The 17,065-nt window shown below is 38.8% G+C and overlaps 2 protein-coding genes across 2 annotated transcripts; both read right to left on the minus strand.

Annotated features, from left to right (window-relative positions):
* Window positions 1–1,268: 1,268 nt before the first annotated feature.
* Window positions 1,269–4,518, minus strand: LOC134823770 (uncharacterized). Its single transcript, XM_063835325.1, has 6 exons — window positions 4,437–4,518; window positions 4,101–4,241; window positions 3,721–3,930; window positions 3,414–3,560; window positions 2,970–3,229; window positions 1,269–1,356 (listed from the first exon to the last, which is right to left on the minus strand). The coding sequence occupies exons 1-6, from the start codon at window positions 4,516–4,518 to the stop codon at window positions 1,330–1,332; spliced, it is 867 nt and encodes a 288-aa protein (XP_063691395.1). The 3' UTR covers window positions 1,269–1,329.
* A 9,797-nt stretch (window positions 4,519–14,315) lies between these two features.
* LOC134823345 (uncharacterized) lies at window positions 14,316–16,927 on the minus strand. Its single transcript, XM_063834771.1, has 2 exons — window positions 16,545–16,927; window positions 14,316–16,338 (listed from the first exon to the last, which is right to left on the minus strand). Exons 1-2 carry the CDS (start codon window positions 16,735–16,737, stop codon window positions 14,768–14,770), a joined length of 1,764 nt encoding a protein of 587 aa, XP_063690841.1. The 5' UTR covers window positions 16,738–16,927; the 3' UTR covers window positions 14,316–14,767.
* Between the last annotated feature and the right edge of the window lie 138 nt (window positions 16,928–17,065).

Genomic DNA, 17,065 nt, shown 5'->3' on the forward strand with positions numbered 1-17,065 from the left:
TTAAGGGGATCCTCGGCATTCTACATGCAGACATTTTACATTCTTTTTTACATTTAAAGACAATTTTCGACCTGACTCATAATTTTGTACATAATTGGCATTTTTACCGAGCCATGTTTTGATGGTCAAAAAAACTACAAATACTCGAGAATAAAAACACCCTGATCATGTCCTGATCGTTAAAATTTCGACTTAAAAGTGCAAAAGCAAACCATTCGGGCGTAGATCTTAAAAATTCCATATTTTGTCAAAAAATTGATAATTTCGATATTTTTCCGACAATTTGATATTTTCAACACTCATCTGAGTGTTAACAAAAAAAGCAACTAGAATACGTCTCAGATCCCTAGCTAATTTCATCTTTGATACGTTATTTAAATTGACTTTTGTAAGCAACGTGAAACCTTATAACAGGTCAGCCAACACTGATAGTGACTCTTTTAGTTGGTTAAAGCGAAGAATGTAGGTTTTAAGAACAATAGCCATGACTCAATTGGTAATTAAAATTCGAATGTGCGTGTGTTTTATACGAGTTTATACGGAGACTGAATTCTTGTACTATAACATTAACTGCAATGATCCCTCCTTGTAATTGGTTCTAGACTTTAAATTAACAAATTTTGTTTTAATTGTTCTTTGTTTTAATAATCGCAAAGCAGCGCCTCATATAACCTCTTTGCAAAATAAGTGGCGTGACACTGACAAGAGTTAAATAAAATTATGACCATATCGACTTTCCGATCTGATAACTTATCAACATCAGATTTAATCAGTGCTTTGTCAGCCGACCTGCCGATGAGCTGATGTCTCGTAAAGATATTAATCTTAGACCTTAGTACTGCTGTAGTGACTAGACCGTTATCGGCCCAGAGTTTTCCAGTTTGGTCTTGAACAAAAAACGTAGGGCCAGCAAAACAAAAGGTCCAGAAGTCCCCAAATTCTCATTAAAAAAGGATGGCCAAATTGTAAGATATCACATTCTGGTGTACATCTCTGCTGGAAAATTAGCATGGGAAGTAAGAAAATCAAAGGGGCCCCAGAGATATTCAGTAATCAGTAAGGAGTTAATTGTGATCGGTTGATAAAAGAACCATTTTATTAAACTTTTAAAGTCTTCTTAGAATAAATATTCGAAACAACCACATCTTACGGTGAATGCAAAAATATTATACATGTAATAGAATAACAGATTTTAAAATGTCTTAACTTAAATTTAAAAGGTCTTAAGTCAAGTTACTAAAATCATTACTCGTAATTGTTCACTTGATGTTAGTGTCCACTCTCAGTCCATTGCCAACCTTGTCACATTTCCAACTAACTCGTCATTCACTAAAGGGTGCAGAGAATTTCTTTCTCCTGAAAAGACTCTTTGTTATGTTTTAAGACATGTTTCGTTGGCACAAGTTTCATTTCTTATAAATATGATAGGTTTTAATTTATAGAGTAAAATAAAGGCACGCTTTTCGTAGACATGGTATATAAATATAATAAATGATTATATTGGTCCGATATTACACTTTTACATTCGTTGCTAAATTGTAGCTCTCTTATCAGCAGTTTTGTGTGCGCGTTGAATTATCTCTCTGGCTTTGTAGATTTGTATACATTGTTTGTACATTTTCTGTACAACGTGTACGATGCCTTTGCCGCTACAGAATGAACACTTGGATATGCTAGATGATGCTATGGTTATGAATGGCCAGTTCCTTACGGAGTATGTGAATCAGATACACATGGCAACTAACAGTATTTTAAAGGAGATTAGAAGTAAAATCGGTGCCGAACACAACGATGATGTGCAATTTGACAAACTGAACCAGAGAAGTGTGCCTAGAGAGAGGTTATCAGAATGGCTAGAGACAGTGTGCTGTTTGCTGAACGATTATTGTGGTCCATTGTTACAATCTGCCACAGAAACAGCTACCGACAACAGGGTGTTCAGGAAAGAAAAAATAGAAGATGCGAATAAGATCATAGAACTGCAAGAGAAGTTACTCTCTAAACAAGAAGAAGATATGACAAAAATCAGTGATCTGCAGGAGAAGTTAGCTTTGAAGAAGGATGACGAGATTGGAACTGTGAAAAGTGCAGCTCAGAAAGAGATTAAGACCTTTTCGTCTCTGTTGAAAAACACGTGCAAAAACGCCTTTGCACCGAAGAAAATCCAAGCTGCAGTGAAAAGGGTTGCCCTAGAAGAAGATCGAAGTAAAAGTCTGATTATCTTTGGGATTCCAGAGACTGAGGAGAACCTGGATGCTAAGGTATCTGGTATTTTGTTGGACCATCTCAACGAAAAACCAAAAATTTTGAGATGTAATAGAGTTGGAAAGGACACAAGTGTACGAGTCAGACCAGTTAAATTCACTTTGTCAAGCTCAGATCAAGCTCGTACCATCTTGAGCAAGACTAAGTTATTAAGACATGTAGACGGGTTTACTTCTGTTTACATAACTCCTGATAGATCAGCTGCAGACAGAATAGCCTACAAGAAAGTTGTCGTCCAGCTACTCAATAAAAGGACAGCAGAGCCGGACAAAGTTCACGTAATCAGGAACTTTAGAGTCATTAGCTCGGAGAAGGAGCCTTGAGAGTTTTATATTTTCTATAAGTACAATATTATATGTTTTGATTCATTGAATTAATTAATTGTTGCTAGGGCCCAATGTTATTGCGGGTGTGGTATTTACTGCACACTACCGTGTTTTGGTTACCCCTCTCTCAATACATAATTTGGGTTTCGATATTCTGGGATAGTGAAAATTAGGGCTATATCGGTTTTTTCCTTTTATAACTGGGTTTATTTAGATGCATTCAATTCTGTATAATTATGTATTGTTTGAAAAGTTTTAGATAAAAAAAATATGGCAGTTATTTGTCTGAGCTGAGTAAACAGAAACACTTCGAACAGATATATTCATCATCTGGCATCATTTATTTACATTCCGGCTGATACCTCACAATTAGTTTACCTGTGGAGCGAGGAAGCAAGGTAGATCCTCCTCCGGACAATTGTATTTATCAAGGTAGACCTGATTAACAGCATCTTTAGTAAGTTTAGCCGCCTCCTTCATGCCGCTTTTACCGAGTCCTACTCTAAACACATAGGGAATGTGTTCCTGCTCCTCAAACTCTTTTAAGCTCAAGTTTTCATATTCTTTTAGGTTCTTTTTTTTGCATTTCTTCGGCTTGTTCTTTCTTGATCTTTGTTTGATGCGGCACTTCCCTCCAGCTGAAACAAGATGCTTCTTAAATGTGGGAAATTGTGGATAAAAGAGATGCTCTAAATTTGGCTATTTCTAAACTAAATTTTGAATAAACTTCGATGAGTCGATAAAAATGATTTCATATTTTATTTTATGACAACTCTCTTCATTAAAATAGCTTCATCATATTAATATTAACGTTAAACCTACTTGTCTGATGAACGATCTCCAAGATGGTCTTTATTTGTCCTGGCAGGTAAAATCTTTTGTTCTTTATTGTAGCTGGCCTCAGAGATTCCATTTTAAATGTTTCGTTATTTCGAGTTATATGACGACCTACCCCACACCCTTCGGTATCTAGGTTTCGGGAATGTTAAGTAACTTTATTGAATGTAAATAAATGGATACGCATCTTTTTGAGGGCCCCGACGGATAAACTATTTAAATCCCAAAAAAATGTAATACTAATACTCAAGTATATTAATATAGTGCAGTTGACTTTCAATAAGCAGCTTACCGGGTCTGTCATCTTCATCATCCTCCATGTCATCTCCTTCGTTCTCGTCCTCACCAATTTCATCCCATAAATCATCCTCACGGTTATCTTCCACCGAATTCATCAACTTGAGTGAGTTACTCCTTCTTGGCGGGAACAAAATTGGATACACCTCAACAAGTTCATCCAATTCGTCGTCAGGTTTCACCTCAACCTCGTGATCAGGTTCATCTAATAGTAATAGTAATGATATTTAATTTTTCTTGCAGGTTTATACATTATTATAGTTATACGTAAAACGGTTCGAGAAAACCGGTCATGGCAATAACATATTAGGATTAGTATGGGATTAGTATGTATATTAGTATGTTATGATTAGTAATCTTATCTTATTTCATTACCATCAGTCGGCTGAGTAACATTTACAACAACTCCGCAGCCCTTCTTTGCCTCCATTAAAGTAGGCATTTTCCAGATGCACTTGCAGTGAAACGTAACTCCGCAAAAAGTATGGTTCTGATTGCCAGTGCAGTCTGTTGGTCCTGCAAATATGATCACAGTCAATACTACATTTTAAATGCAAATGCGCTTATAAATTGGAATTCTAAATTAAAGTTTTTATACTCAGTTGAACTGGATAAAAATGAATTATTTTATTCAAAAATGTTTTTTATTTATTTTTCATTATTAATATTTGAAAACTGGATCCTAATTCCTAACACTAATTTGTAAAATACCTGGCGCTTTTCTATCTTCGTCCCATCCATATGTGAGTGAGAGTTGCAGAAATAACAAGCTGACAAGTGCTCGGCCCAACATCGTACTTTTTAAATAGTTGTCACATTGTCAATGTCTATTTAATGTAATATAGGAATCATAGAATTGGATTTGGAAGGGGAAAAAACACAGCCAGAGTGCAGAGATGCGAACTGCGAACACAACATTACAATTACAGAAATATTGTTAATTACTATCAGTGGAACTGAAAAATCAACGACCGAATCTAGTGGAAAGAAGATCATGATCATTAACTTGAAGTAAAAAATGACGAAGAAAGACAGGAAAATATTTAATGAGAATGTGAATTTCGTCAGAGTGGCAGCTGCCAACAGCCAACCCTTAAATTTGTTACTGAATTAAATTAGAGGATTTATATATGGGTCTAAACCTAGGACATGGCCCCTCATTGGCGCTCGTGGCCTAGTGGTTAACTACATATTATTAGTGGAGTGCAGCCCAGCAGTCAACAATTTCATGTGTCATGTGGACGTTAAGTTGTTAAGCAGGTGGTCAATCATACGTACGATATTGCCATTCTGGCCAATCAATTATGGCATTGACGCCATTCAAAATGAACGTCAGTAGTATGAACTTCGGTTGTTTTATTATTTGTTGCGAATACAGAGACGTTAAGGCATGGAAATACGATGACACTGTGGCGTTGCAGTGTCCTATAAGTATACTCCCTTTTGGCGGTTTACTATTATATATATATGAGTATGACTCCATTGAAGATGTACTCGTTGGGTACGGACCATTCGGTATTATAAAAAATATAGGTGGTTCATGGTTGAAGCAGGAATGTTGCTATCGTGACACTTGTCGCCAATGGTGCGATGGTGACAATGACGACAGGTCTACTGAGACCGAGACAAAGAATTTGGCTGAAAGTTTAACATCGCAAAAATTCCAACGTCGACACAAACTCCCTTACAGAATAGTAACAACGAATATGAATTATCAGTGAAGTACAAGTTTGATTATCACTTTAAACTCTGAAAGGCTGATAGTAGGATGTAAGCCTAGCCCTTCACAATAAATTCTATTGCACTACAATTATAGATACGGCTCTCCCAGCGGAGAATTTGTAGACACGTGTTTTGATGACGTGATTGATCACAGATCATGATAAAAGCACCGGCCACCGGGACCTACTTCTTTATTCAACTCCATCTGACCGCATTGAGATCTCATTAAACTATACAAAAAATAAGTATAAAGAATAAGGAAAAGGAACGGGAATGAAGCCAATACCAGAAGTGAAACCCCACCATAGAATAATTGATCCTTATGTAGACCTGGTGAAATAAAGCAACTGAACTGTAAGTATAAGAAAAGACGGAAGGAATAAAGGAGAGAGGAAATAATGTTATGTGAACATCATCAGCAGATGACTTGGCACACCGGTTTCGGGGGTTTAACACCTGTACCGGTTTAATGTGCCAAGACCCCCTAGCAATCACTCGTCAGTGATCACCAGTCCACGTTAAATGTGATGATGAGAATTACTTTAAATAATTACTTTCAGTGTAGAAACTGGGTGTGCTGATAAACACAGTTTTTAACCCGAGTGAGCAGATAGTTGTCCGAATTTTACTCAAACTGTTATGATATTTCTCGCCTCACATATACTTTAAGCTAAAGGTTTTGAAATTTTAGAGCTGCTAAAGAAAGGTATTCGACACGAACCCTTGATAAACAGTCACAACTTTTATTAAACTTATTAAAGAAGAAAATAAACAACAAAACGTGTCAGATCTACATTAACCTATCCCACATGGGACTATCACCATTGTTTATGCTCTGTTTTGTAAACCATTAACTAATTCAGAACATTGGCAGAACATGGATAGTAACACCTGAGCTGCATTGTTTGTCATCTGCCATACTGTCTAGTGCAGACGTCCATTGCGGTCCGATCACTCCGAACTAAAGTTTCCTACATTTCTATGTCTAATGAATTACAAATTATATAGACGCCATTTTTGATGATCAGCTATGACAAAGTATATCGAAACAAAATCTAAGTTATCTTACTCGGGAATATTATGACTGGGATAAAGTGGTGGGTTTTGGAAAATTCCGCCATATTTTTCCCGGTCATTAATTTTCCCAGTCTTAAATTACGAGCGTGCTAAATCACTCTACAGAGATTGTTCTAAAAGGGCCCCCGACGGTTGTAACCAACTTCAAACGATGTATTTTCGGACGCTGATTCCGAATCACCCCCCATGACATAGGGTTAAAATGCTCACCTGAAGAGATATTGGCGAAAAACTGTCTCGATCACGTGATATGACCGTATAAGGAAGTTAGTCTAATTTATCGTTAGGGTTAGGGTTTCAGCATATGTTTTTGTTAAGGATTGGGTTAGGGTTAGGGTTGGGATCATATTAGAGGGTTAGGGTTTCGAAAAGTCGTTCAGAACCAGCTAGAGAACGGGTTGAAAAAGTCACGTGACAGTCGAGTGTAAAGTGATTAATCATCATCCCTTAAATTAACCCGCTATAATGTTCCCGAGTAAGGTTAACTAATCTGTAGTAGTGGAACAGCAATACTAAGGTAATGGGACTACTGCGGACCCTCTACCGGCCAAATCTTGTTAACAAAGCCGCAGTCAAGGTTCGGTGAACGGTAGTTAAAAGCGCTTAAGGGACATAAGTCAAATTGGTAGAGCAACTACATGATGTTGCTCTACCAATTTGACTTATGTCCCTTAAGCGCTTTTAACTACCGTTCACCGAACCTTGACTGCGGCTTTGTTAACAAGGTTTGGCCGGTAGAGGGTCCGCAGTAGTCCCATTACCTTAGTATTGCTGTTCCACTACTACAGAAATAATCCCGATAACACTCGACCTCTGCCTGATCCAGAGGAGATCACCATTTTACCTTCACACAGACATCGACCGCTGTACGAAGATGACGATCAGACCTCATTAAGGTTATATGTACTAATAGTAATACATTTTGATGCTTGGTGGGTTTTGGAAAATTCCGCCATATCTTTCCCGGTCATTAATTTTCCCAGTCATAAATTAACCCGCTATAATATTCCCGAGTAAGGTATGTCCAGCTATTGCACAACTGCGAGGGCAATACTTTCAGGATAGTTATTACCTCTCCATCAACGACATCATTAACAACCAGCATATTACTTAATTACTACTATTGTCAACTTCGCAACTCGCAATAAGCACCGGTTGTTGTGCCCAAGGAACTGGACCAACCCGGAGTGACCTAATGTATATTCTCGTGCTGTTTATCTCATTATCACTGGTTAAGCGGCAGACTGGTTATCATCCTTTTGGCATTCGGGCATTCACTAATTCCCCTTCATTCCACTTGCCACTTCACCTCCATCATCTTCACATAGATAAAGATTCCCCCGGCATCCTCCTCCTGGAGGGTTGCCACACCCCAGAGGTAGGCAAATCATCTTCGAGTTCGTGCTATCCTTTTGTGGTCCAGCCTCTTAAAAAAGTTTACGATGAAAATGAATGATTCGGAATGTTAGAACTTTAACTATAATTCACACGGACCTCTAAAAACGGAACAGTAAATAAATGAGTTATGAATGACTAAATAAGTAGAACTAGAATGGGTGTGTCGCACGTGCAAAGATCGAAAAGTGAAGTTCTGTTGGATGATAATCGATGTAATTTATTCAACCGTGCTTTTATCGGCCTTCAAAACGAGCCCTTTATGTCATAGTTCATCCCACGTGACACCGGTAATTGTCCATTTACGGACTATCTGTCCTGGATATAAAGGTTCCAAACGTGATCTGTCGTCCAAAATAGAAATAGTAAACATGCGCCATTTGTTATGGCAGGACCAGACGTCCGGTACTGAACATTATCGATAAGAAAAAAAGTTGCAGAATCGATGTTTTTAAAGCGTTTTCCAATGGAAATAGATTTTTTTTCAATGATTATCTTCTTTGGCTCTCCGATAATTCGAAGTATTGAAGCGTCTCCGTGGTAATGACTAATGAACAAACGATCAGTGATGACAATAGGAGACCCACACCTGCGCATACAGTTATTGTTATCAAACTCTCCGCGTGCTACCATCTTTTATATATTTAAATGGTCATGACAATGGTTTGGATTTAAGGTGGGGTCAAGCTGCTGGTCGTAATACTATTGCGAAATAAATCTTAACCATTAACTATTGCTACTTGCTTTTTAAATTTCAACAATAATAAATTCGGTTGTTTATCAACAGAGGTTTCTGATTTTAAATTCTAAATAACACATTCAAATTTAAAAAGTAGACAAGAAATTATGTGGTTCCGCACCCTAATGTAATTGTAACCTCTGTTTATCAATAATCCGTGTTGAAACAAGAAATATAAGCATAAAAATAAAACAAAAGTTCGCCTTCACTTCGAACATCAACTCAATCAAATGGAAAATTTTTTTGAGCATTACTTTGTATAACTATAATATGTAAAAATGCTACACATACAATTCATTATTCAACGATTAGTATTAGTATTACATTCCAAACATATCCTCTTCAGGATGTCTTCCCTTTCTTCCCCATGAGCTTTGCAAACAGTCCACTAAAGAATCTGAAAGATTATTATAAATTTGTATTGTAACTCTTTTGAAAAATCATATTTGACATAAATAATAAATTGTAAATATTTAAAAAGAGATCTAATAAAATAAAATTGACTGTAATTGTCTTCTTTCTCATAATGAGACAAGGGGAATTAAAATAAATATACAACTTGCTAGCGGACAAAACACAAGAATGACCAATCCTCAAATTGCATCGAATTCAATGTATTCTATTTGGAGTTTTGATTTGGGAATTTCAAATAGTGGCAATGTTACTGTTTTAAACGATTATTGAATAATTTTAATTTTTAATCAAACAAACCCCGATGCTGTAAATGGAGTTGGTCTCTTTTTCTTCCGCTTTTTACTCCTCACAATTTTCTGTCCCCTTTGAGTGCCTCTTCCGTCAATAATCTCATCCTCTGAAGCTTCGTTAAAGTCTGAGTTACCTTTAGAAATTGTCAAGTTTCTTCCTACATCATCTATTTCTAGTTTACGTTTAGTTCCACTTTTAGTGCGAGGTTTAGTTACTGGTCCAGCGGCTGAATGAACTGAAATTAAATTGTTGGATTTTTCTGCCTGCAGGCTTATCTGATCTTCTTCGGGATCTTTTATTTTACCGTGGCTGTCCCCATTCTGTTTTAAGTATTTCTCCTCGTCAAGACCTTTTCTCTTTTCTTTCGTCTTTTCTTTTGTCTTTGACAGCTTCTCTGGTGACACAATCTGCCCATCATTTGTAACTTTGATGTTTTTCAGCAGCTGCATTTGCCGCTCCTTTTTCTGTCTCTTACTGCCTTCAATTTCTGTTATGACTTCCTGTTTATCTTTCATATAAACATCCTGCATCTTTTTCTTTGTTTTCGAATTCGAATGTTCATTTAGTTTTATTATTTCATTATTCCTATCATCCTTCAAAGAATCGGAGCGAGTTGAAAGCATTTGATCTTTTGAAGTTCCTTTCATTTTCTGTCCGTTATTTTGTTTCCTTTCCCGTTTCTTTTTCTGTTGCTTCTTCCGCTCTCGTGTACGTTTTCCCCCGGGAATTTCTGCAATGACTGTAAGATTAGTTGGCAACTTGGATTTCTGTTTTCTCTCATCCTTTTTTTGTAATTTTTGTGGTTTCTCATACTTCTTCTCAGGTTGGATTTTCGGGTTGGCCAGCTTGAGTGTATGTCCTTGTCTTTCCTCTTTCTTATGATTATTTTTCTGTGTATTTGCTAGATTTTCTTTACGATGTTGTTTATGTTCTCTTTTCGGTGCCTCTTTTTCGTTTAAGACTGGTGGACGAGTTTTCAGCGTTAATATTTTTTCTTGTTTTCGTTTCTGCACTATCATAATTCCATTTTTCTGACTCTTTTCCTGCTTTCCTTTTGAGACTTCCCAATTGGTTTCCATCCTCAATCTCCGCTTCTTCCTTTGTTTAGCTTTAATTGACACTCTTTTAGTGCACGAAAACTGGTGGAGTTTTACAGTATATTTGCATTTCAGTTCCTTTAACTGACAATATGAGTTGTTGCGTCTGTGACAGCTAATGTGGCTGCAAAACCTAACACTCCTCTCCAAAGTTGCACACCGTTTCCTCCTTTCATTCTGTGCCCAACTCCTGCACTGAACTAAATCACCTTTGTGCTCGATCTTACATCTTCGCACTGCTCTTATGTGACATTCGTACTTCTTTCTGAGATGACATTTTCTGATGTGGGCTTGGTAACAAACAGAGAATACCTTCTGCGCTTTTCCGCAAGGTGACTTGTTCACTTGCTTTACCTTTTTCTCACAGTGCTTTGCTTCAGATGATATGAGTTGTTGACACGTTGAGGATGAACTGCCTCCACACTCTTTTATAGATTTTTTTATTCTTACACACATGATTCCGGAGTAAAACCTAAAGAAGCAAATACTTTGTAAAACCATCTGTCTGTCCCGACATTTTTTGTCCTCACACGACACTCTGATATTCTTGGTACATTTCTGGTATTGGATGAAGAGTTCCTTGTTTGTTGGGGTGATTTTGACCACTACTCCAGTCGAATTTTTTACCCTGGTTAATCTTATTGAAGGTTTGTGATGAGTTGCAGGGCTCAACTTTTCGCCAAATGATATTGACGGTTTTTCGTTTTTGTGTCTCCCGGATGGTACAAGTTTAGTTTTTGCTTTTATCTTCGAGCTGGAAGTTGAAGCTGTTTTTGGCAGTTGAGTTTCAGGCTTAGGTTCAACTTTCGGTTGAGATATGGTGTTGGGTTTTCCTTTTCCTTTTGCTTTGGGTTTCGGTTTGGGTTTTGGTTTGGGTTCGGGTTTGGGTTCGGTTTTGACTTTAACGTTTGGCTTAACTTTGAGTTTGGTTATGCCTATGGATTTTAACTTAGGGTTGAGTTTGGGTTTGGGTTTGGGTTTTGGCTCAAATTTGAGCTTAGGTTTGGCTTTGGGTTCTATTTTAATTCTAAGTTTGGGCTTGAGTTTGGATTTGGCTTTGGATTTGGCTTTGGTTTTGGCTTTGTCTTTGGCTTTGGCTTTGGCTTTGGCTTTGGCTTTGGCTTTGGCTTTGACTTTGGCTTTGGCTTTGGCTTCGGGTTTGAGTTTGGGTTTGGCTTCGGCTTTGGCTTTGGCTTTGGCTTTGGCTTTGGATTTGGCTTTGGTTTTGGTTTTGGTTTTGGTTTTGGTTTTGGTTTTGGTTTTGGTTTTGGTTTTGGTTTCGGCTTTGGCTTTGGCTTCGGCTTTTGGTTTAGGTTTAGTTTTGGCTTTGGTTTTGGGTTTGGCTATGTCTTTGGCTTTGGCTTTGGCTTCGGGTTTGGGTTTGGCTTTGGCTTTGGTTTTGGATTTGGGTTTGGGTTTGGGTTTGTCTTTGTCTTCGGGATTGGGTTTGGGTTTGGGTTTGGGTTTGGTTTTTGCTTTGGTTTTGGTTTTGGCTTTGGCTTTGGCTTTGGTTTTGGCTTTGGTTTTGGCTTTGGCTTTGGGTCTATCACTAGGGTTGTCTTTGGTTTTGGCATTGGGTTTATCACTAGGTTTTGCATTATGTTTTTTATGTCTATGCTTCTCGAGTAAATGGTGGTGTAGTTGTTTACGATGAGAGAACCTACCCTGATCATGAAAATGTTTCGAACGCTTACAACAGTGTCTTTGATGCCTGATCAGTTTGACACATATCCCAGTATAAACCCCCAGACACTGCTTTATATCAGTAGTACCTTTACCAAGACAGCTCCTTATTCTTCCGTTGCACTGAGCAGAGTATTTTCTAGTGCTGGAGCAGCGCAGTGTTGTATTACCACATTTTGGGTATGTTACCTTTTTATGTGTCTGATGTGGCTTGCGATGAAACCCACAATGGTAGTTTCTGCGAGTGAGGCGTAGTACTTTTTGGCAAGTTGCCAAATGGCTTTTAGAGCAAAGTCGTAATTTTCTTAAGTCATATTGTCCTCGCTTACAATATTGATTCAATTGTATGCATTTAGCACGATAACGAAACATTTTTTGGCAAAATTGTACTTTCCTAAATTGTGTTCGTCGATGCCGGAAACGGTTCTGGTCGTTTGTTTTGGTTTTGCCTTCAGTACAGGATTCCATAACTTGGAGAGCTTTCTTGCAGACCATAAAATATCTCACACTGCACACTTTCCGGCTTGAGTGATAATCGGACTTACAGAACCGAATCAGTTTGACACACTTTTGACGGTAAACCATCATCCTTCTACAGACTTTGATAAACCGACTATTTGAAATGGTGTGGTTATTTATAGGAGTCGATGATGAGGAGGATTTCTGGCACTGATCAACAACTCGGACTAGTTTCTGACAGACGCTCACGTATCTTGTACTACAGGTATAACCAGGCTTCCTACAAAGAACCAGAACTTGTAGACAGCGACTCTGATACAGCATTAAGTGCTGACATTTCCTTTTCCTCTGAATCATGTGACAGAGCCTGGCTATCCTGAGGACTCTTTTGCAGAGAACCACGAGCGACCTTTTGCAGTTGCTTCCTATACTGCAGTCGGAGACAACAAATCTACATTTAAGGGTGTTTCTCTCCAGTCTGTTACACTTAGCAGGAGTGAGTCTCGTATTTTCTCTGGTGTAAGCTTTTGAATTAGATCTGACCCTTCTCCAGCATCTCAAACTAACCCTCTTACAGGTTCTCAGATCATAGTGCCTGCAGCACCTCCGGTGCAACCTTCTGCAGAGTTTCTGCCTTCTAATCAAACTTTTATTGGGTAATAAATAAGTCACAGTTGCTTGTTTTTTACAGTGTCTGTGTTTGATTCTGCAATGAAGTCTGCTTCTCGTTCTATCGCAGCGAGTGTAGAGTTGAGAACATTTTAGTAATTTTCTGCACGTAGAATAGCGCGCTAGACAAGTTGTTATACTGTACCCCCGACCCCTGCAAATGTGATACTTCGCGGCACATGGTTTGTAGTGTTTGACATCCGTTTTGGTGGAACGAGAACAGTGCTTCAGGATGTTGGAGACCTTCCGACAAGAGCGACGGACTCGCTTACACGTGTTTGATTTGGAAAATCTGCATCTGTTCACCAACCTCATACATTTGGAACGATAGTATTTCAACCGGTTGAATGTCCTGGAGTTTGGACATTTCAATCTGACTCTCCTTTTCAGAGGGCACCTCCTTTTCACGACCGCGTACTTCTTGCACGGGATACCGTGGTAACAAGAAGTCTTTATAACTCTCGTCGAGTAACATTCTCTTTTCTTCCATTTAGGAGTAATCCGACAGAAATATCTTCCTCTTAGCTTCACAAATGTACAACGCTGAACATGGTGTCTGGATACAATCCTGAAGCTTGGAACACGTCTGAGTCGCCCTGATCTGTCTCTGGCGTAGATCTTGAGATCTTGAGAGTTGAGGTTGATTGTTGAGATGTCATGGACAAGAACTCCACGACAGATACCATGTTGGCAAACCAGAACAGCCTTGCTGTGTAATCCTGTCACCTGATCTGAAATGTTTTTGTGACTAGTCTTTTTGTCAGCCACTGAAGTCTGAGTCGCCTCGGTTTCTCGAAGAAGGAATGTATTATACTCCTCCTTCGATAGGCTGGTGCAGGTCAGAGGCCAACTGAATAACAACTTAAAATTTAACTTAAATCTACATTCAAGATTAAATCGGTTTACGGCTTTGATAGTTTCTTTTTAAATTAAGTTTCGAAATTGGTCGGATATAAGTTATAACAGCATAACTGCTGATAAATAGGTAAATAATATAATCTTACCATAACCGAGGATTATTAGAAATAAAAATGAGTAGACTTTTGTCCATGCTACCATGTTAGCTGCATCGTATAGGAGCTGTACTACATTTTACCAGCTGTCAAATTCAATACTCTTTTAGAAATTCTTATAAAACGAGTGGATACTTGAGTAAAACGCAGCTTTGACAATGAACCCCTGATGATTCAGAAACTTACTAAACAGTTTAGAAATCAATCAAAGTTAAACGAAAATCACCAATTAGTTAGTACATTGGCAAACAAACATTATGGTATAGGCAGCCGCTGTCATGTCCTTGATAAAACTAGAAAGCATAAAAGTCTCCAAGCAGTGTACATTCATACAACGTCGTGGTGGACTTTGTCAATTAATTAGTCACTGTAGTAGGATCAATGGTAAATCTGGTTCGGATAAGCGAATGTCCGTTTTCTAGAACACTGAGAACTCTTGAGTGATAACAGTTTTCCCCCCGTTACTCGTATTTTCTAAATTTATCAGCTGAAACACTTTTTCTGGTTCTGCTTGTATCGGTTAACAATTCCCTTACAGCTCTCTGACCTTTTGGAGCAATACTCCTTTCCCTTCTTGTCCTTCACCCTTCGGCACTTTTCGATCTGATCCAGGCAACTCACAGTACCGATAAGAAGTGTTTTACAGACCGCATTATTTCCACTTTTTCGTCCAGATCTGCTCAGTGTCTCGGTCTTCTCCGGCTTGCTCTGAGCACAGTTGTACTTACCTTGTTGGTACAGCTTGACAACCGTGGTACAAGGCATCCTGATATCTTCAAAACAGAGACTCCGGGCATCACCCTCCAGTTCATTGCAAGACATCAGACTCTGGTGACAATACGACCGAGCAGAGCTCAGCACTCCACACATACCTACATCTCCAACTACAGCAGGTTTCTGAGACTGACCACCCTCAACCTTACCTCCATGTTTGTGATAGAAACACTCCACATACTGCATACTGAGATAGGCACATTTCAACTCCACCTCCTTTTCACAGGTGGCTTTCTCTTCCTTGGTCTGGGCACGTTTGCAGTGCTGGAACATGACGTAACATTTGATTTCTCCCCGTTCTACAGCTAAACAAGACTGGGATATCACTGGGTTCATACTCTTACCCTGGCAGAAGTGTTTGGTGAAGTGAAGTTTCGTGATACACTCGCCGTAGATTTCCCGGAAGCATTTTCTCTGTTCAGCGGGATCTTTTAGAGAGTTGCACGTGTCTACCTCCACTCGGCACTTTGAAACACCCATCGCTGTTACTTTGCATTGGTGAAGGTTCTTTGGGACTGAACATTTAGCCTCGATAGCTTGTTCGGCCTGTCGACCCAGTAGGTTTGCTTGGGATTTTACCCTGCATCTTGCATCATCATGGTGCTTCGTACAGTGGACTACAACTCTCGCTGCAATCGCTTGAGTCAACACCAAACGAGCACATAGTTTATCACGACGCTTATTCAGCTCCGCTTTTCCAGACCGGTTGGAGTAACATTTCCCGTTTCTAAGACAAAACTCCCTGATGATGAGTTTGCAGGTGGCAACATCCTTCGTCTGACAGACAACTGAGTGTTTTATCTGCGACAGATCGTCTAGCTGATAACAAACTCTCTCATCTCCCTGACCCACGCAAGTGTCTCCTTGTACCTGGTCCTTGTTGAAGCACAGAGCGCGGTTGAGTTTCTGAGAGTAAGCACACACTCGGTCTTGTAAACAAGTCACGCGCTCACCTGATACCTTCCAGCACTTCACCTTAACTGTGTTGTGGTCCTCAGATCCCTGAACACATACCACCCCCTTCTTTGTTTTCTTGCACGAGGTGGAACCCTTTATTGCGGTTGTGTCGCAGTGGTATTTTCCAGCCTGGTACTTGCAGTTCTTGATGAAGTTCTTGGAGACGATCTTCAGTGTGTTGGCGCGTTGCATCTGTCCTTCTTGGTTTCGTGTGTACACGTTATCCGAGTTTAGATTAATTGATGAAATATCCCGAGCGTTTTTGCATTTTCCTTCTCTGCACACGACGATAACTTTCTTGTGATCTTGTTTTGATGTGGCCCCTGTAAAATGGGTAAAGTTTTAATATGGCAGTCGTGCTATTAGAGTATGGGGTTGATGGCCTGTTAGATGTTCAGGGTTAAGTTGTTAAACTTCCATATGTCTTCGAAATTTATTAAGACAGGCCTTTTGGCTGTTCCGACTTCCCTAATTCTTGAAATAAATGTGCAAAATACACAAGGGAGAACGAACATTTTATGAAACTTACCAAAGACTGCGAAAGTAAGCACTGTCAGGAGACATAGTCGTCCAAACGCCATGACTAGATCAGAGCGACTTCCTCCAATTCTTCTTACTATACTGTCCCTACGATTTATGGATTGATAGGTGAAAAACCCAACTGAGTTATTTAAACAATAAACATTCATAACTGACACAAATATGTCGCCAACTTTGGCCATTATTAACACTGCAAGTTGTTAGTTGGCTACATGTTGGTGAAAAAAAGGTAACAATTCGGAGTTGTTTTAGACATATGACTGCAGAATCATGCCATATAAAATATGCCAAACTGATTATGACCGGAACAAAGACTAAAAAATATGGAAAGTGTCATTAACAGTTATTACACTTGACAGCAATTGAATGTTTAAGTTGGTATCAACGTAATGTACAGCTTTTATACCTCTTGTACTTTAATGATGATGACAAGCATATTGAAAAAGTCTCCAAGCTATTCAAAATTCTAACACATATTTTCAATGACCGTCACAATTCGCAGGCTCATGA

Source organism: Bolinopsis microptera, chromosome 11, assembly GCF_026151205.1.
Source record: "Bolinopsis microptera isolate Bmic1 chromosome 11, MBARI_Bmic_1.0, whole genome shotgun sequence".
Classification (NCBI taxonomy): Eukaryota; Metazoa; Ctenophora; class Tentaculata; order Lobata; family Bolinopsidae; genus Bolinopsis; species Bolinopsis microptera.